Below are 21,739 nucleotides of genomic sequence, written 5' to 3'. Positions count from 1 at the left end.
TACTATAAAAATCATGCTCAGTGCATCATGAACCTTCCAAAGACACCCAACATGACAAACTTTGCATTGGATACCACACAATCATTTTACAAGGATGAACATGGGTGTTCCCCTGAGGTACAGAGCGTCACACCATTAAATTAAGGGTTCTTATATCATGCCCATCGCAGTAGTGTCTGAGTCTTCTCTCCAGTATTGGTTTGGGATCATCTGTTAAGGAAAGTAGGTGTGTTTTCTGGTGATTTCAAGGGGATTTGTAGGTATGGGTGGGCATCACTCCTTCCTGCCTGCTGTATTTCTAGATCCATAATTCTTTCTAATGCTGTTAATTTTTTCCCTGTGGTGCAAAGATAACATTGCAAAGCACATCATCCTATTTCCGTCTTTGAATTAAACTATCTATTTGTAACTCTTTTTTCCCCAGTAACTCGTCATAACCACCTAAAGGATTTCATGTTGGTGGTGTCCATTGTCATTGGAGTGGGTGGCTGCTGGTTTGCCTACATCCAGAACCGCTACTCAAAGGAGCATGTGAAGAGGATGATGAAAGACCTAGAAGGGCTTCACAGAGCTGAGCAGAGTCTGCACGACCTTCAAGAAAGGTGAGTCCTACTTAACCACCTACCTCCAGGGAAAGCTTAAATCTCTACTGTTAGTTTGGATTAAACCAGTAGCAGTCAGCCTCTTATGCTGTATGGGTATCAGCCATAACCTTAGGTGATCATAGCAAACCGGTTACCCAGTTGACATTACTGATGTGATTGCACAGTCTTTGAATGCATTTGGTCAGCTAGTTAAGAAATTTGGACATAACTTCACACTTGCCACTCCCTGCACAATGTGCACCGGTTAGATGTACTTGGGATGTGTCCCATGAAGACTAGAGGAGTTAAAACTAGCCTCAGATGCTATTATAAGGGCCTGCGGCTGTCGTGTAAAGTCACTATGCTGCATTGGCAGCATGAGCCACAAGCATCTTATGTATTTTTAGTGGACTTGAGCAGCACAGATAGTAGTTCAGGCTGAAGGCTGATTTCCACCCTAATTCCCTTTTGTTGATTGCTCATGTTTTTCTCAAATTCAGGCTGAGCTGTAGTTTTTGTACAGAGAATGAATTTTGTGAGAACGTTTTCACCAAATCAGTTGTGCTGTCTTTGAGACAGTTAAATGTGAAGGGCCTAGTTCCACCCCCCCCCCCACGAGTCCATCATATCCCAACTAGAACTTTTGTACTTTGAACATTAACAACTGCAAGCACTCTGATTCTTAGCTAACATGACTTGGATGCCCCTGCTATAGTTGACAGGGGCTTGACACCCTTGTGTTTGAGCCTATTGTCTTACTGTAAATGGGAACTTGCTCCTGATGCGTCATACTTTCCTGTGCTCCAGCAGTGAAGCAGGTCAGCTATTGCTTCTTTGTCAGTCCAAATGATATTGAAAGAAACCAGAATTCTTTTGCTTTCCTTTTAAAATAATAAAATAGACTTGCTCCTACAGGAAGAAAAAGCCTTTCAAAAAGAATGTTAAGTAATCTGGCTCCTTCAGAATCCATCATGTGGACTGACTCAGGTTGCATCTTCATATTAGCCAAGAGAGAGGGTGAAACACATCAATATTCTGGAAATGGTTCAGGAGAGGAATTTGGCCAAATTTCCTCATGGATTCTTCCTCTGAAGAATCTGGAGGAGCCACCGCTTCCCAGGCACTACAGGGATATCCAGATCTCATAAGTTGTTTACTAGGAAGCACAAAAAAAGTTAGAAAATTCAGTACTGGAACATTAAACATAAGCAGCTGAACTCAGTCTCTCGTTCATCATAAAAATGTTTCATTTCTTCTTCAAAATACTGTGAGCTGCAGAATGCAACTTTTACTCACATGAGTAATTGCATTGACCTCAGCATGGCTGCTTACATGTGTAACTGCTGCTACAGGCCCTATGTATGGACAAAGGGTTACTACTGACAATCTCATTTCCTTCTTTAAAAAAGGTTAGTTTCTTGCTGAAATCACCATTTTTAACAGAGCCTGGTAGATTTTGGCTCTAATTATTTTTACTTGTCCCTTGAATATAATTTTCAAGGATACAGAGCCCACTCTGGTTGCCGTAGAAGTCGATGGCTAAACTCCCAATGGCTGCAGTGTGAGCAGACTTCTAAGCCAATTGTGTGTGCGCACTAGCTTGCGTGAAAAGTTGCCTGTACATGTGCCAGCATCTCAGGAATGTAAACCTGCCGTGAAGATTTTTACAAACACTTCAGCCATTGGAAACTGTGTCACATACACACACAGTACTGGAGCCTGGTTCCTTACCTATCCTGTCAGAACAGCTGGCAGAGAATAGCCCTGCTCATGAGTGTTGTGTTTGTGAGAACTTTCTTCTGTCAGGTAGCTCTGTGTGATGACATTAGTTGGTATTCACCTGAAAGGAAAGATGTGTGTCAAGATGATGGTGCCAAACTCACCACCTTCCCTTCTTGGTGACACACACATATGATCTGCTTTGTTCCTGACATGCAGAGAGGAAAAACTACATTGACTGTATGTCTTCGAGGCAGCTAGTTCTGAGCAACAAATCATTTCAGGGTTGTGTATAATTTTACCATTGCCAGATTGGCAATTCCACGAAGAAAAAGGATTTGCTAAAGTGAGAAACCAATAGGATTTCCTATTTGAAGTCTGACTGCCCATTGAGATAATTACTGTAGAGCATCAGAATTTTACTCTGTACCTCTAAGTACCTACCTTTTAGGTAGGACCTGGAGGCAACTTCTGAGTTTATGCTGGGGTTTTAAGGGAATTTGCCCTGTAGAAATTGGGCCTAAATACTAACATTGCTGAAAACGTGCTGTGTAAGACATGACCTTGGGATCTGTCATTGAAGATAGGACAACATAAACAAGTAGATGGGCCGGTGAACGTTCACTAATGTTACCTAAAGCCAAACACGAAGAAACCTGAAACCGCATATGCCAGGCAGAGCTAAAAGCTTCAGAGAGACCTCCTCATGACAGGTCTGCAGAGCATTAAAGTGGGAAGGATTGTCTGTGGATAGAGCACTGACCTGGAAGGAATGAGGTGAGTGATCATTTCCTGGCTCAGCCACAGACTCCCTGGTGACCTTGTGCAAACCAACTTGCCCAGGGTAGACTGAGTCCCCTTCTGTAAAAAGGGAATAATACTCCCCTACCTCACATGATGCTGAGAGGATACGTTTATTAGTCTGCAAGGTGCTCAGATGCTGTGGTGATAGAGAATGCTATGTACAAGTCATCTTTCAGTGGTCCAAATGGAAGTCATTCCATGGTTCTCTTCGAAAAATTGTGACTAATCTGGGTTCCAGACAAACGATGTGAGTCACACTGAAACAGGTGTCTGTCCCAGGTGCTGAGTAGAATCATAGAATATCAGGGTTGGAAGGGACTTCAGGAGGTCATCTAGTCCAACTCCCTGCTCAAAGCAGGGCCGATCCCCAATTTAATCATCCCAGCCAGGGCTTTGTCAAACCTGAACTTAAAAACTTCTAAGGAAGGAGATTCCACCACCTCCCTAGGTAACGCATTCCAGAGTTTCACTACGCTCCTAGTGAAAAAGTTTTTCCTAATATCCAACCTAAATCTCCCCCACTGCAACTTGACACCATTACTCCTTGTTCTGTCATCTGCTACCACTGAGAACAGTCTAGAGCCATCCTCTTTGGAACCCCCTTTCAGGTAGTTGAAAGCAGCTATCAAATCCCCCCTCATTCTTCTCTTCCGTAGACTAAACATCCCCAGTTCCCTCAGCCTCTCCTCATAACTCATGTGTTCCAGTCCCCTAATCATTTTTGTTGCCCTCCGCTGGACTCTTTCCAATTTTTCCACATCCTTCTTGTAGTGTGGGGATCAAAACTGGACACAGTACTCCAGATGAGGCCTCACCAGTGTCGAATAGAGGGGAACGATCACGTCCCTCGATCTGCTCGCTATGCCCCTACTTATACATCCCAAAATGCCATTGGCCTTCTTGGCAACAAGGGCACACTGTTGACTCATATCCAGCTTCTCATCCGCTGTAACCCCTAGGTCCTTTTCTGCAGAACTACTTCCTAGCCACTCGGTCCCTAGTCTGTAGCGATGCATGGGATTCTTCCGTCCTAAGTGCAGGAATCTGCACTTGTCCTTGTTGAACCTCATCAAATTTCTTTTGGCCCAATCCTCCAATTTGTCTAGGTCCCTCTGTGTGTCCTGTCCCTACCCTCAGGCGTATCTACCACTCCTACCATGTTTAGTGTCATCTGCAAACTTGCTGAGGGTGCAATCCACACCATCCTCCAGATCATTTATGAAGATATTGAACAAAACCGGCCCCAGGACCGACCCTTGGGGCACTCCACTTGATACCGGCTGCCAATTAGACATGGAGCCATTGATCACTACCCGTTGAGCCCGACAATCTAGCCAGCTTTCTATCCACCTTATAGTCCATTCATCCAGCCCATACTTCTTTAACTTGCTGGCAAGAATACTGTGGGAGACAGTGTCAAAAGCTTTGCTAAAGTCAAGGAACAACACGTTCACTGCTTTCCCTCCATCCACAGAACCAGTTATTTCGTCATAGAAGTCAATTAGATTAGTCAGGCATGACTTGCCCTTGGTGAATCCATGCTGACTGTTCCTGATCACTTCCTCTCCTTTAAGTGCTTCAGAATTGATTCCTTGAGGACCTGCTCCATGATTTTTCCAGGGACTGAGGTGAGGCTGACTGGCCTGTAGTTCCCAGGATCATCCTCCTTCCCTTTTTTAAAGATAGGCACTACATTAGCTTTTTTCCAGTCGTCCGGGACTTCCCCTGATAGCCATGACTTTTGAAAGATAATGGCCAATGGCTCTGAAATCACATCCGCCAACTCCTTTAGCACTCTCGGATGCAACGCATCCGGCCCCATGGACTTGTGAACGTCCAGCTTTTCTAAATAGTCCTGAACCACTTCTTTCTCCACAGAGGGCTGGTCGCCTCCTCCTCATGCATTGCTGCTCAGTGCAGTAGTCTGGGAGCTGACCTTGTTTGTGAAGACAGAGGCAAAAAAAGCATTGAGTACATCAGCTTTTTCCACATCCTCTGTCACTAGGTTGCCTCCCTCATTCAGTAAGGGGCCCACACTTTCCTTGACTTTCTTCTTGTTGCTAACATACCTGAAGAAACCCTTCTTGTTACTCTTAACATCTCTTGCTAGCTGCAACTCCAGGTGTGATTTGGCCTTCCTGATTTCACTTCTGCATGCCCGAGCAATATTTTTATACTCATCCCTGGTCATTTGTCCAATTTTCCACTTCTTTTAAGCTTCGTTTTTGTATTTAAGATCAGCAAGGATTTCACTGTTAAGCCAAGCTGGTCGCCTGCCATATTCACTATTCTTTCTACACATCGGGATGGTTTGTCCCTGTAATCTCAATAAGGATTCTTTAAAATACAGCCAGCTCTCCTGGACTCCTTTCTCCCTCATGTTATTCTCCCAGGGGATCTTGCCCATCAGTTCCCTGAGGGAGTCAAAGTCTGCTTTTCTGAAGTCCAGGGTCCGTATTCTGCTGCTCTCCTTTCTTCCTTGTGTCAGGATCCTGAACTTGACCATCTCATGGTCACTGCCTCCCAAGATCCCATCCACTTTTGCTTCCCCTACTAATTCTTCCCGATTTGTGAGCAGCAGGTCAAGAAGAGCTCTGCCCCAGTTGGTTCCTCCAGCACTTGCACCAGGAAATTGTCCCCTACATTTTCCAAAAACTTCCTAGATTGTCTGTGCACCGCTGTAGTGCTCTCCCAGCAGATATCAGGGTGATCGAAGTCTCCCATGAGAACCAGGGCGTGCGATCTAGTAACTTCTGCGAGTTGCCGGAAGAAAGCCTCGTGCACCTCATCCCCTTGGTCCGGTGGTCTATAGTAGACTACCACCACAACATCACCCTTGTTGCTCACACTTCTACAATTAATCCAGAGACTCTCAGGTTTTTCTGCAGTTTCATACTTGAGCTCTGAGCAGTCATACTGCTCTCTTACATACAGTGCAACTCCCCCACCTTTTCTGCCCTGCCTGTCCTTCCTGAACAGCTTATATCTGTCCATGACAGTACTCCAGTCATGTGAGTTATCCCACCAAGTTTCTGTTATTCCAATCACATCATAATTCCTTGACTTTGCCAGGACTTCCAGTTCTCCCTGCTTGTTTCCCAGGCTTCATGCATTTGTGTATAGGCACTTCAGATAACCCGCTGATCGCCCCTCTTTCTCAGTATGAGGCAGGAGCCCTCCCCTCTCACGCGCTCCTGCTCGTGCTTCCTCCTGGTATCCCACTTCCCCACTTACCTCAGGGCTTTGGTCTCCTTCCCCCGGTGAACCTAGTTTAAAGCCCTCCTCACTAGGTTAGCCAGCCTGCTTGCGAAGATGCTCTTCCCTCTCTTCGTTAGGTGGAGCCCGTCTCTGCCTAGCACTCCTCCTTCTTGGAACACCATCCCATGCTCAAAGAATCCAAAACCTTCTCTCCGACACCACTTGCGTAGCCATTCGTTGACTTCCACGATTTGACGGTCTGTACCCAGGCCTTTTCCTTCCACGGGGAGGATGGACGAGAACACCACTTGCACTTCAAACTCCTTTATCCTTCTTCCCAGAGCCACGTAGTCTGGAGTGATCCGCTCAAGGTCATTCTTGGCAGTATCATTGGTGCCCACGTGGAGAAGCAGAAAGGGATAGCAATCCGAGGGCTTGATGAGTCTCGGCAGTCTCTCCGTCACATCGCGAGTCTTAGCTCCTGGCAAGCAGGAGACTTCTCGGTTTTCCCGGTCAGGGCGGCAGATCGATGACTCAGTCCCCCTGAGGAGAGAGTCCCCGACCACCACCACCCACCTCCTTCTCTTTGGAGCGGTGGTCGTGGAACCCCCAACCCTAGGACAGTGCATCTCTTGCCTTCCAATCGGCGGAGTCTCCTTCTGCTCCCTTCCCTCAGACGTATCATCTGGTCCACTCTCCGCATTAGTACCTGTGGAGACAACATGAAAACGGTTACTTACCTGTATCTACGTTGCTGGTACATGGATGTTCCCCTTTTTTCTTCTGGAGGTCACATGATGCCAAATTTCTTCACCGTCCTCCTGTCCCCGATGTGCAGCCTGCTCTGAATCTTCAGAACCTTGTGCCCGTAGAAGCATATCTTGACGTCTGTCCAGGAAATCTTCAGTTTCTCTTATACAACGCAGGGTCGAAACCTGTTGCTCCAGACCTTGAACCTTCTCTTCCAATATGGAGACCAGCTTGCACTTTGTACAGACAAAGTCGCTTCTGTCCTGTGGAAAAAAGACAAATGTACATAATGCCCTTTCCACGGTCTATCAAATGGCTACTTCGTTGCCTCACTTAGAACTTTGTGAGGGCCTTTGAGATATCTAGAGCAGGAAAGGTTGATACAGGAAGTCAAATCTGTTCTAATCTAGAACATTTACAGGATATCCCTTAATGGCAACTGTTCCCAGGAAGTCTGCCAAATTGCTCGCATTTGCATCAGTGTAAATTCAGAATAACTCCACTGAACTCAGTGGAGAGCCACTAGTGTAAAACTGGCATATGTGAATCCAGTCGCACTGACTGAGAACATGCAGGGAAAAGTTATTTTTGTCTTTGGTGAGCAACAGAGGAAATGTTGTTTGCATGAAACATGAATAATAAAAAGGGGGAAAAGAAGAACTCTGACTAGTGCATTCGAGAGAAATATTAAGGCTTAATCCCTTTCCCTTTCCCCCAATGCCACACACACCACCGGGACATTTCCCCTTTAAACAGACAGCATTCTAATGTCTGTGGAGGATTAACAAGCCTAGTATGGAAGTGATGGAGCAATGATCCATGGAGGGCAGAGAGCGTGGGTTTATCTCTAAACTTGGAACGTCTCAATAGGATTCTTTTAAAATTAGGAATGAAAATATTTGTTTCTCAGCAGAACCGTAAATTGAAAATAAACCCTTGTCCAGCAGCACAGCCAACAAAATGGCTGAAGAAAGTCCAGCCCATCCAAATTTTGTTTTGAACTGCCATCTCTACACCATGAGGAGGGTTGTGTTTGCAGTGTTCTCTGGGGTTTGCACTCTTAAGTGGAGCAGTGGACTGCTCCCCTCTAGCCCCTGCTCCCAAAACACGGGTTTCGTTTGTTCATAGTAATGTTTCGAAGTGCGTCTTTAACATTCTTCCCATTTTTTTTAATCTGGGCTATGAAGTAAACAGAAGACAGATGTAGTCCCTTATTTTTGTACAAGGACTCAAAGAGAGCAGTCTAAGTGCGTGTATCACACAGAGCAGAATTCTGCGATAAGGATCGACTTCAACTCATTTGATTTGTTTGTAACTGAATGGTCACTTGTGGTCTCATGAAACTAGCGTTTCTCAAAGTAGCAGTGCGTAGAAGCAACGTCTCGTGCAGGCAGGTTCTGCTTCCCTACCCCTCTTAGAGCTTTAACAAAAATCAACCCTCCTGGCGTCTGGTTTGTTCACACAAGTTGCTTCCCACAAACAGTCACTCTTCCTGGGGCTGGAGGTTTTCCTTGCCATCCCTCCTCAGAGGGTCTTGATTACTCCCAGTACGTCTAAAGAAAACCTGCCGGCCAAGGGTTCTAGTGGCCTGGGCAAGGGTCCTTGCCTTTGATTGCAGTTGGCTCCTGGTGTACCTCAGAGCTGCTGTTCTGCACATATCTCAGTTTTTCCCTTCTTTTGGTTTGGAAAGGGGGGTAAATAATCAGAAACTGAGCTGTTATTCCAGTGTGGGGGTTGGATACCCCGAATGAGAAGAGATTTGGTGACTGGAAATGCTTTTAGCTGGGACGATTCAGCTTGCAGTTTAGTTTTTAAAAGTCTTCCGCAGCCTGTTAGCTATTTTTGTAGCCAGTCTTTGAATCTTTATGCTTAAGCCCAGTAATGGTTTCATTGGCTCAGTTTATGCCTGCCTGACCTCAGAAAGCTATTATCCTCATAACTCCTAAACCATACTACAGTTATCTTAAAACTCCAACAAATCCTGAAAAGGAAACTGACTGACCAGAACGTGGAATATAAATAGAAAGGATGGGTTTGTTTAAGTTGGGACCGTAACCTGACCTGCAGAGACAAGGGACAAAAATGTCCTCACAGTGCACTCTGGGTCACAAGGTCTCTACTATTTAAACACACCGTTGTGTCCGGCTATATTGATTTACCGTCTACTAGAGCACAGGATCTCTAGAGAAAAGAGGAAAACAGCTCAGAGTTTAAGGCCAGAAGGGACCATTAGATCATCTAGTCTGACCTCCTGCACATCGCAGACCATAGAATTTCATCCAGGTACCCCGGCATTGAGCCCAATAATGTGTGTTCGAAGCATCTTCTAGAAAGGCATCAAAAGATGGAGAATTCACCACCTCCCTTGGTAGTTTGTTCCAGTAGTTAATCACCCTGTTTAAAAAGTGTGCCTTGTTGCCAGTGTTTAATTAGGTGCTGGGGGCTCAAACAATTTTTTTGCTTTCATAACTGATGCGGCAAACCCAGGGGTGCCGGGGCTAGGACTGCCAAGCCGAGAGGTGCCGGGGCTAGGAACTGCCAAGCCAAGAGGTGCCGGGACTCAGCCCTGGCACAAATTAAGCCCTGCTTATTGCTAAGTTGAGTGTGTCCGGCACAGCTTCCAGCCATTGGTTCTTGTTCTGCCTTTCTCTACTAGATTAAAGAACCCTCTAGTACCCAGTGTTTTCTCCTCAGCAACATACTTATACAGCATTAGTCTTTGTAGCCTGAATGATAAAGTGAACCCCCCCACACACACACACACACAGACACACACATTTCAACTGAATACATGCTGCAGAATCATTGTCTTAAAATTGGCAGTCAGTCTCCCTGTTAGAAATGATCATTGCACTTAATTTATTTTAAAGAATAACTAACATTTGGAATTTGAAGTGGTTTTGGTGACAAACACTGGAGACTCCAGTGACCTTGTTCTTTGTACGGGCCAGTCGGAGTGAGTCAGGTTCATTCCTGATGTCACTTTGATGACTTCAGTGGAATAACACTAGGGTAGAATTTGTCCTAGTACATCCTCTCCTGCTTTGCAGCTCACATTGTCTTCCTCCGTAGCTTAATTCTTCCTCAGTGCACTCAGGAGGCTGCAGCGCCAAGGTGCTGTGTCTGAGGGAGGTAGCAGCACAGCCTTGGAAGCACCCTCCAAAAAATGAAAATGCAGTAAAAAGCCTGAAACAGCAGGCTGAGAGAGTTACCTGAAAAGCTATTGATCAGAGTCCTGAAAATCCTGGGGTGCGCCAGCATCAGTTTTCCTGACCAAAGAGTAAATAATCTGTAATTTTCTCTTGCATCCATGCAAAATCAATACTGATTTAATCCCATGGTGGAGAAAATTAACCACTCCTGGGAGGAGGGTGTGTCTAAATTTGGATCCAGTGGGAAATGGAATATGTGGGCAGATCTCATCTGCATGTGTACACATGCACAGCCACGTCCCGAGGCTTGTTAAAACTCAAGTATTTACCTCCCTGAAGTAGAGTGATATAGATTATGTCCATTTCCATAATGGCGAAGGCCTCTGTTTCTGGGTTTCTGTGAATACGCAGAAGAATCAAATGAGTTTGCAGCTCAATTTCATCAGACTGTGGCTTGTGTTCTTCTGGTATTTAAAAAATAAACGTGGCTGAAAATCTGAAGTTGATCATTTAGTTTCATGGAAAACTTTTCCTTGAGTTTTCTTAATGTTGACGTTTCAGTGCCACAGAGACTCTGTGCTGAATTGTGCTTTCCCTCTGGATTTACAGCAGCATCACTCTACTGTTATCAGTGGAGTTCCTCTGGGTTTACACCAGTGCAGGTGAGAGCAGAGTTTGGTCTTGTATGTCCTCACATGTGTGCAGCTAGTCATGCAGTAATTGTTCAGTGGGCTCCTTCGCCCAGGTACACACAGCCCTGTGTGCACTAGCAGTTCCCTGTGTCTGTGTGCATTAGGCTGCAGAAGGCCCAGGAGGAACACCGCACCGTGGAAGTGGAGAAGGTGCACCTGGAGAAGAAGCTCCAAGACGAGATCAGTATCGCCAAGCAAGAGGCACACCGGCTGCGGGAGCTGCGAGAGGGGACAGAGAACGAGCTGAGCCGACAGAAGTATGCTGAACAGGAGCTGGAGCAGGCAAGCATTGCATACCATATGTACAAGCAGAAACGGGGGGCGGGACACCCACACACTGTATGGCCATTGCTTCATCCCCCGGGAAACACAGCTAGACTCTCCTTGGTGTGCCCTGTTGCCACTGTTCTCCCAGTTGACCTTAGGGATAGGAGAGATCCAACTATCTCTGCCACTTCCTCATATAATACTTTCCCTCAAAGGCACCTTCTCATGAGGCTCAGCCGATCTGCTCTATGCCGTCACCAGAGGGGATCCCTGGAGAGTAACGCAAGACACGCTTCCAGAGCTGAATGTGCTGTCCCTTGCTCCACGGCCTCTGCCGTCCCCAAAGGGAAGGTATTGAGTTTGAGCCAGACCTCTGATCCTCCTGTGCTGAGACCCAACCAGGGGGCTGGCCCCTCCTCCTGTGTACGGCACGTCACTTCCTGTATTTTAGGAGACCTTGAGGCAGCACTCAAATGAATTCTAAACTGCTTCTGCAACACCCCATCCCCCTCTTTCCCGAAGAACCTCCAGGCTACTGAAACACTTGCTGCCAGCGTTGAGCATTTACATACAGTTTCCCAAGACAGTCGTTTCCTGTCAGGCTATCGCACACAAATACACTACAGTCCAGTACAGCCACCCACGTGTTGTCACACACATACAGATTGTATTGTTTGTGCATTGTGTGTGTCAAGTCACACCCATTGCCCCCTTCTCCTCCTATTAAAATTTGTAATGAAAGCTGAAGCCAGTGGTGACTTAACCAATCTGTTGTTTCTTAGAGGCCTTCCCGTGGGATTCATTGAGTGGGTGAGTAATGGCTTTATCCACCCAGCGTGCACTGTGTGATATAACACAATCACCACTGAAATGAACTAGAGGCCACAGATGTAATTCACTAGCCACTCCCACTGACCATAAGAGCCAAAGGCAACCTGTCAAAATCTAAGATACTTTTGGGTCCCTGTGAATCCTGAAATCTGAGCTACTCTTGCACCAGTTGATGCTGCTAAGAAGAAGATCTGTTTTTTCAAAGACCATGTTGGAGGCTCCTAGTGGAAAGCAAAGTTAGCCATGCCTTAGCGAGATGACCTCGTCTGTACACACTGGCCCCTTCCAGTGGCATCAAACCCCACCCAGATTATAAACCTTGCTCAGGCTTCAGTCTTTCCAGAGCCCATTCTCCCCTTATGTATTGGTCCCCTTACTGCCATTTTACACTACTACCTTCCTGTTTAGTTTCCCAAAACAGATTTTTTTGTTTCCATGTGAACCCTGCTGTCCATAAACATTTTGAGCAAATCTCTGGTCTCAGATTCAAGTGGTTCATCTCCACGGTTCTGCTCTGCCTGTGTGCTCAGCACTCCTAGGCACTCAGATACCATGGGGTTGGGTGTGCGGTCAGAACCTATATTGATTAGAGAGGACCGAACTCCATGTATGGTAGGAGATCAGATCAGTGGAAGTTGAGATTGGTGTGGAGAATTTAGTCCATCATGAAGATTATGATGCTGTCCCTGTATTTCTGTGAACGATTTAGGGATATTACATTTAACGTTAAAATTGCAGACAATAGTAAAATGGTGGGTAGTTAACTCTGGAATATGGCTGCTTTATAAGTCCCTCTAGACCAGTGGTTCAGGAGTACGAGTTCTTTTCAGGGGGGACGCAAGAAAAATCCTGTAATGGCAGACAACACATTTTGTTTAGTAAGACATGGCAATCTAATCATAAAGTATATTATGACCCTATCTCATAGGGTACGTGGTACACTACTTATTTGGAAAGAAATACATAGCCTAAAAAATGTGAAGTCCACTGCTCTAGATGGACTGGTAAATGTGCTCACAGATAGAATATGAAATTTCAAATGTCTGAGTGTAGTGTGATGTCCTTGGCTAGAAATAACGCTCAAGCCAAATGCAACTTAAATGGAGCTGAGTTAGTTAACACGGTAAAGGAATCTGATCTGGGTTTACTGAGAGATTCATTTAAACATTTACATTCTCAATCCAGTGTGCAGCTGTCTATCCTGGAAAAAGAAAGGGTGTTCACCAAAGCTATGTTGACACAGGCTTCTTGCTAGCAAGGTGCTAACATGGGCTGAACCCTAGATAGGACCTGCTCCAACCCCCGATAAAGTCATCCCGTTGAAGTCACAGGGTTGTAAAGCACTTTGAGATCTGATGAAAGGCACTAAATATGTGTAAATTCTTGTGAATGATTACCAAAACCAGGCATTTGTCCAAGGGTTTTGTGCCTTCATTGTGCTTGCCACCCCCTGGTTTTTGATCCTCCTACTCCAGGTTCAGGCTGGGGAAGAGGCTTGGCTGGGCTGCAGAGAGAGGAATTGCAGGTGGAACATGTGACTATACTGACCAAGCAGCACACTTTGTGTCTAAATGTTTCTATCTTTTTGCTCCAGTGTGAAAGTCTCCTTTTAACAAGCCCTTTGTGTTTGACTTAGTCACTGCACTGAAAAGAGGCAGCTGCTTGCTCAGAGTTGTCAGCAAGTCTTTGCTTTAAGGAGGGTGCAATTCCATCCCTTGCAGATCAGAAGAGCGGGGCACAGAGATCTACAGGGCTTGGAGATTAACACTCTGAATACTTTTACTCTGGGTTTGGTTCTCCTCTCATGCAGTCCAGTGTTATTCCAGTTACTCCTCTTCTCCCTCACACCAGCGTAAATCAGAATCAGACCCTCCGTCTTCACAGACTTAGAGAGATAGACCAGATCTGCATTGCCTAAACATTCTGCTTAACTGCACTGGTAGCTGAAGTGATTAGGGACAACCGCAGCCCAATTCCTGATAATGGTAGAGCAAAACGAATCAGAAAGGGATCCAGCCTACAGAATAGAGGGAAGTCCTGTAGGTTGCTCCAATTGCTCGTGCAGCAGCTTCTCCCATGCAGAATGATTCCCAAGGAAGAGAATGGTCCTGTCCTACCCCCCGGTAGCACAGTTGTCCCTTTGGCTCAGTGCACAGGAATTCTCCCTCTTCTACTGACCCCAAGCCACAGCCAGCCTAGGTTTGCTGGAGATCGTTTTCCTTTTTGGTGCCATTACAAGTGTTGGGACTGCAACCGACAATCCGCTGAAGGGACTACCTCGGAGAGTGCTAACTGGAATGAAAGGGTCCCTCTCCCGCTCCTATGCCTTCCTGTAATGCTGCTGCTGTGACTGTTTCCGTTACAGGTCCGAATGGCGCTGAAGAACGCAGAAAAAGAGCTTGAATCCCACTGCAGTTGGGCCGCACCAGAGGCCTTGCAGAAATGGCTCCAGCTGACCCACGAAGTGGAGGTCCAGTACTACAACATCAAGAAACAGAATGCAGAGAAGCAGCTGCTGGTGGCCAAAGAGGGGGTGAGAACTTCAGTCTCTTTAGTCCTAAATTCTTACCTCCCTGAGGCTGGGGTATGAAATCCATAGATATTTACAGCTCCATAGACCTAGAACGTCTCTCTCTCTCTGTGCTGTTCTCTCCTGCCTGCTCCCATCTCTTCTTTCTGCGAACCACCTTCTGACTGATCTTGCTTGCCTGCCATAGTGCAACATAAGGAAATCCTTGCTTGCAGGGACTCGACCCCAGTCCTACAGCCATGTGTTGCGCTTCGTAGCTCTGGTTTGGGTGAGATACCGTGTAACATCTTGACAATAGTATGTGACTATTGCTCTGTGCATAGAACCACAGAACTGTAGGGCTGGTGGGGTCCTTAAGAGGTCATCTAGTGATTCTAGTTCATCGCCCCACCCTTCCCCCCAGCGTTGAGGCAGAATCAAGTAAACCAAGACCATCCCTATCAGGTGTTTGTTCAACCTGTTCTTAAAGCCTCCAATAATGGGGATTCTGCTGCTTCCCTTGAAAGTCTGTTGCAGAGTTTAACTATCCTTGTAGTTGGAAAGGATTCCTAATATCTAACCTAAATCTCCCTTGCTACAGATGAAGCCCATCACTTCTTGTCCCATCACAGTGGACATGGAGAACAATTTATCACTAGCCTCTGTATAATAGCCCTTAACATATTTGAAGGTTGTTGTCAGGTCCCCCCCTCAGTCTTCTTTTCTCAAGACTAAGTATGCCAGGGCTTTTTAACCGTTTCTGATAGGTCAGGGTTTCTAAACCTCTTATTATTTTTGGTATTTTCCTCTTGACTCTCTCCAGTTTGTCCACATCTTTCTTGAAGCATGATGCCCAGTACTGACAACAGGACTCCAGCTGAGACCTCACTGATGCTGCAGATAGTCAGACAGTTACCTCCCGTGTCTTACATATGACACTCTTGTTAATACATCCCAGAATGATATTAGCTTGTTTCAAAACTGCATCACATCGTTGGCTCATGTTCAATTTGTGATCCACTATAACCCTCAGATCCCTTTCAGCCGTATAACCGCCTGGCCACTTATTCCCCGTTTTGTAGCTGTGCATTTGATTTTTCCTTCCTAAGTGTAGTACTTTGCACTTGTCATTATTGTATTTCATCTTGTTGATTTGAGACCAATTCTATAATTTGTCAAGGTCATTTTCAATTCTAATCCTCTCCTTCAAAGTGCTTGCAATGCTTCCCAGCTTGGTGTCATCTGCAAATTTTATAAGCATCCTCTCCAGTCCATTAGTGAAGTCATTAATAAAAATACTGAATAGTACCAGGCCAAGGACAAAACCCTGTGGGTCCCCACTAGATACATCCTCCAAGTCTGACAACAAACCATTGTCTACTACTCTTTGAGTACAGTCTTTTAGCCATTTAACCACCCACCTTATAGTAATTTCATCTAAGAAAATAAGAGTGGCCATACTGGGTCAGACAATGGTCCACCTAGCCCACTATCCTGTTGTCAAGGTTCCTTCCCCACTCTGAACTCTAGGGTACAGATGTGGGGACCTGCATTAAAACCTCCTAAGCTTACTTTCACCAGCTTAGATTAAAACTTCCCCAGGGTACAAATTAATTTTATCCTTTGCCCCTGGATTTCCACTGCCACCACCAAACTTTAACTGGGTTTACTGGGAAACGTAGTTTGGACACATCTTTCCCCCCAAAATCCTCCCAACCCTTGCACCCCACTTCCTGGGGAAGGTTTGGTAAAAATCCTCACCAATTTGCATAGGTGACCACAGACCCAAACCCTTGGATCTTAGAACAATGAGAAAGCATTCAGTTCTCTTACAAGAAGACTTTTAATAGAAGTAAAGGAATCACCTCTGTAAAATCAGGATGGTAGATACCTTACAGGGTAATTAGATTCAAAACATAGAGAATCCCTCTAGGCAAAACCTTAAGTTACAAAAAAGACACACAGACAGGGATAGTCATTCTGTTCAGCACAGTTCTTTTCTCAGCCATTTAAAGAAATCATAATCTAACACATACCTAGCTAGATTACTTACTAAAAGTTCTAAGACTCCATTCCTGTTCTGTCCCTGGCAAAAGAAGCCTATAGACAGACACAGACCCTTTGTTTCTCTCCTTCCTCCCAGCTTTTGAAAATATCTTGTCTCCTCGTTGGTCATTTTGGTCAGGTGCCAGCGAGGTTACCTTTAGCTTCTTAACCCTTTACAGGTGAGAGGATTTTTCCTCTGGCCAGGAGGGATTTTAAAGGGGTTTACCCTTCCCTTTATATTTATGACACCTGTAGTCTGGCAGTGGCCGCTGCCAGATGCTTCAGAGGGAATGAACAGAACAGGGCAATTGTCGAGTAATCCCTCCCCTGTAGTCCAGTCCCAGCTTCTGGCAGTCAGAGGTTTAGGGACATCTGGAACATGGGGTTGTGTCCCTGACCATCTTGGCTAATAGCATTAATGGGCTATCCTCCATGAACTTACCTAATTCTTTTTTGAACCCAGTTATAGTTTTGGCCTTCACAACATCCTCTGGCAAGGAGTTCCACATGTTGACTGTGTGTTGGGTGAAGAACTACTGCCTTTTGTTTGGTTTTTAAACCCACTGCCTATTAATTCCATTGGTGACCCCTGAGTCTTGTGTTATGTGAAAGGTTAAATAACACTTCCCTATTCACTTTCTCCACACTATTCATGATTTTATAGACCTCTGTCTTATCCCCCACCCCTTAGTTTTCTCTTTTCTAAGATGAACAGTTCCATTCTTTTTAATCTCTCCTGTTCCGTATCTCAAATCATTTTTATTGCCCTTCTCTGTACTGTTTCCATTTCAAATATATCTTGTATGAGATGGGGTGGCCAGAACTGCACACAGGATTCAAGATATGGGCATTCAGTGGATTTATATAGAGACATCATGATATTTTCTCCCTTATTATCTATCCCTTTCCAAATGGTTCCTAACATTCTTTTCGCTTTTTTGACTGCTGCTGCACATTGAGCAAATGTTTTCAGAGAACTCTCCACAATGACTCCAAGATCTCTTTTTTGAGTATTAACAGTTAATTTAGACCCCATCATTTTGAATGTATAGTTGGATTATGTTTTCCAATGTGCATTATCTTGCACCACATTTCCCTAGTTTGCCTATGAGAATGTTATGTGGGCCTGGGTGAAAAGCCTTACTAAAATCAAGATATATCACTTCTACAGCTCTCCCCTATCCACTAGGCCACTCATCCTGTCAAAGAAGGAAATTAGGTTGGTTTGATAAATCCATGTTGGCTATTGCTTATAATCCTATTAACTTCTAGGTGCTCCAAATTGGTTGTTTAATAATCTGTGCCAGTATCTTTCCAGATATCAGAGTTAGGCTGACTGGTCTATAATCCCCTGGGTCCTCTTTATAAAGACAGGTATTGTGTTGACATTCTCCCATCCTCTGAGACCTCATCCATCCTTCTTGAGTTCTCAAAGATAGTTGCTAATGATTCAGAGATTGCTTCAGCTAGGTACTTCTTCAGCTAGTACCCTAGAATGAATTTCATCAAACCCTGTCAAAGTGAATACATGTAACTTATCTAAATATTTTTTTTAGTCTGTTCATTTTCTGTTTTGGCTTGTGTCCTTCCCACTTGTTTTTGGTATTAGTTATGTTGAGCATCTGGTCACCATTAACCTTTTTAACGAAGACTGAAGCAAAATAAGCATTAAACACCTTCTTGATGCCATCTATTATTAGCACTCCTTCCCTGCTAAGTAGTGGCCCTATACTTTTCTTCATCTCTTTTTCTTGCTCCTAATGTATTTATAGAACTTCTTCTTATGCCTTTTGATGTTGCTTGACAGGTGTAATTCATTTTGTGCATTAGCCTTTCTGATTTTGTCCCTACGTGGTTTGGCTACTTTTTCGTATTCATGCTTAGCAATTAATCCATGTTTCCATGGAGGTTTGATGACCACGGATACATGATTCTATCTAATACTGGTCCATGATGCATGATGATATCAGGTACTGGTGTCATGTTTTACATTTTCAAAGTGCTGCACAAACCTTAATTAAGGCACCCAACGCAGTTGTCAGAGACACTTTACAGATGGGGAAATTGAGTCACAAAGAGATGAAGCGATTTGTCCAGCATTATACAGTGAACTAATGTCAGAGCTGGTTTAGAACTACTGAGTTCTAGGCTCCCGCCACATACTCAGGCCACTAGGCCACATTGCCACTCACTGAGTAAGTGGCTCTTTGGCGGATAAGTTTAAACCTGCTAATGTGCATAACTAGCTGTTGCGTGCAGTATCGTGCATTGTGAAACGTCTGTGAAAGGAACTCTCCACAGCCCCAGTGAGACCAAATCCGGCCCCAATGTCACACATATAAGGGCAGTGAAGTTTTTGACATATAAAATGTGTATGTTGTCTTCACTGGCCAAGTCACTTCGCTGTTCCCAGCTGTTTAAAATCTTCTGAGCGAAGCAGAGAGCAGGAAGCTATTGCAGCCAGTGTGCATGGCTCTCTTGACATTGTACAGCAGTCAGACGTGACAGGACAAATATGAATTTGTCTGTCTTACCACATTCTGACCACAAACGCTGTAGCACTTCAGCCATTTCCCTGTATGGTGTCAGCTGCAGCGTTCCTGCCCCCGGTTTGCCTTTTGCAACTCTGCAGCAAACATTATTAGAGCATAAAGACCAAGGATCTGTATGTAGAGTCTTAAGATTCAGATACACACAGGGCTCTAAAGAGGAGGCAAAACCCCATTTCAGGATGTTAGGATCCTGTTGATAAAGCTTTCATTGGTCTTTCTGGTAATGAGCCTGTGGCACGGCAGGAGTCCTTAGCTATGCAGTTGTAGCTGGTGCTCTGGAATCTTGTCCTTACTCAGCTCTTGACTGACACCCTAGCCAGCATGTTGTGTGGCATAACATCCGCAGAGAAAGTGACCGTTCAAGCTACTTGCATGTGTGCAAACAGCCACAGGACTATTTCTGTCTTATCCTGTTCAGGATACGATTGTCCTGGAGGAAACACAAGGGCAGATTGTTCCGGTGACGTTTTTCTGTTAATATATTTCAGGCTGAAAAAATTAAAAAGAAGCGAAACACCCTCTTTGGGACATTTCATGTTGCCCACAGCTCATCCCTAGATGATGTTGATCATAAAATCTTAACTGCAAAGTGAGTATCCACTGCATGCCTTCCTGCCATTTCCCCCAAATCCCTCCCCAGCACACGCATGGCTGCAAGGCTGTAATACACGCATGTCTGCAAGGCTGGTCTCATTTTGCTTAGCCTCACTGGGGCAAGGCACAGACATACAGCACACCTCTACGGATCCTGAACCCCAGGGAAAAGTCATTCCGTAGTGCATATTTTAAATACATTCTGTTGCACAGCATGGATTTGTTGGTCTTTCCTTTGCCTCAGTAAAAGTTGATCCTTATTTAATTCACATTTGTTGGGTTTTGGTGAATGTGTGAAATGTAACGGGTAACTAGTAACATTTTACCCCGTTAAGGTGGAAAATTGAAGTCCCGACCATTTACAGCTATTACAGATCCCATGTCTCTTTGCACAGTGAGAGGGATGTTCTTCCCTGAGGTAATTGTCCCCGGAGGTTTCCATTGGACAGGGTTTCCTGCTCTAGCCTGTTGCTGTATGCTGTGGCCATGTTCCCTCGTAAAGTGGGCTGCATTTCAGCCAACCTGTCGGTGGTTGGTAAAGTTGTTCATATGGCTGATAGATATATTCCTGTAAATCCCTTCCTTTCATGGTGGAAGTGTTCATTGGGATTTTGAGAAGATATTTACCTGTGAACTCCATCACACTTATCCAGCAAATAACCTGAAGGCTCATTCATTTGTCACTACAGTAAAGCTTCAGACACCACTAGCTTATTCATCTTAAAATTGATTCATTCATCTTACTTGCCTTCCAGGGTTGAGATTTTCCAAGCCAGCTAGAGGTGTTAGCCAGACAGCGCCCATTAAAATCCAAATGAATTAAAATCTCCTGGTCAGCTTTGAAAATCCCAACCCAAGACTCTGAGATTTGCGTGACTCAGAGCTGTATCACAATACTTTGACACTGACTCTTGTTGTCACTTTGAGAACCTGTCTGGGGGTTAACACACAGAAAAATCCCATTCTGAAGTGGTTACTACGTAAAGCTCTGCAAGGAGGTCTGGAAAAATACACAGAGAGGAATCTCATCTTAACATTCTGACTCCCTGTTTCAGACTCACTGGGATCTTCTATCTTGTGTAATTTGTTTCCACTGTTCCTCATTTGTTTTCCCTTTTCCCTTGTTCGAATCTTGTTTTCAGGCAAGCCCTGAGCGAAGTGACGGCTGCACTGCGGGAGCGCCTACACCGCTGGCACCAAATCGAGCTGCTGTGTGGGTTCCAGATTGTCAACAACCCAGGCATCCACACACTAGTGACAGCCCTGAACATCGATCCCAGCTGGGTGGGAACCTCCCGGCCCAACCCATCGCACTTCATCATGACTGATGATATGGACGATCTGGACGAAGAGATTGTGTCTCCCATGTCCATGCAGTGTATGTATCCTCTGCTAGATGATGTGCACTGAGGCGAGTTAACACTTAGCTACTGCTCCAGTGAGGGCACTGTGATACGCGAGATAGATAGGTGCGGAGAGCTGAGATGTATTGGAAGGGAACAGTGTAGCCATATTGTTTTTCTAAACCAACAGAGAAAGCGTGAGAGTCATTCTAGTGCTGGCATGTCAATATAAGCCCGACCTCCATTGCTGGAGGTATTTGGAAGCCATTAACTCCAGAAGTACTTACTAGTCCAGTGATGGAGAGACGTGTTGCTGCCCATGTTCTTCGTGGCGGTCTAGGGTAGAAGTGAAGAGAGCAGGAAGTTCTCCATGCGAGCTGGGCAGAGGAAGAGAGGGCAGTGCCGCAGTTGGAGGAGCAGTGGGTTCCAGCTAACTTGGCTGAGTCCGACTTGGAGCCACTTACCAGTGATGGCGTCGTCATAAGCATGACAGGTGCGCCAGCTAGATATTTATCTGAGGAGATGGGTTCCTGAGAACCTGCGGCTAGGATTTAACCAGGCAGTATCCACAAATCTTAATGGAAACCCCTGAGTACAAATTGGAGTGAAGACTCCAGATTTGATCCATACGTGGTATGGGCCCTGGGCTGAATTTTCACGTCTCAGATTTTGGGTGCCCGACGGGAGACCCCTAGGGC

General features: G+C 45.2%; 1 protein-coding gene across 4 annotated transcripts in view; it reads left to right on the top strand.

Annotated features, from left to right (window-relative positions):
• Positions 1 to 21,739, top strand: part of STIM1 (stromal interaction molecule 1) — a 196,070-nt gene that overhangs the window by 160,318 nt on the left and 14,013 nt on the right. For all 4 annotated transcript variants that reach the window (XM_077824160.1, XM_077824248.1, XM_077824002.1 and 1 more), the window contains 5 exons: positions 425 to 602; positions 11,004 to 11,181; positions 14,363 to 14,530; positions 19,593 to 19,693; positions 20,841 to 21,076. In XM_077824160.1, coding sequence (XP_077680286.1) covers positions 425 to 602; positions 11,004 to 11,181; positions 14,363 to 14,530; positions 19,593 to 19,693; positions 20,841 to 21,076 — 861 coding nt within the window. The remainder of the gene's footprint in view (positions 1 to 424; positions 603 to 11,003; positions 11,182 to 14,362; positions 14,531 to 19,592; positions 19,694 to 20,840; positions 21,077 to 21,739) is intronic.

The sequence above is a fragment of the Eretmochelys imbricata genome, chromosome 1 (genome assembly GCF_965152235.1).
Source record: "Eretmochelys imbricata isolate rEreImb1 chromosome 1, rEreImb1.hap1, whole genome shotgun sequence".
In the NCBI taxonomy this organism is placed as follows: domain Eukaryota; kingdom Metazoa; phylum Chordata; order Testudines; family Cheloniidae; genus Eretmochelys; species Eretmochelys imbricata.
Note: the sequence above shows the minus strand (reverse complement) of the source record. Positions and strands in the feature narration are given on the sequence as shown.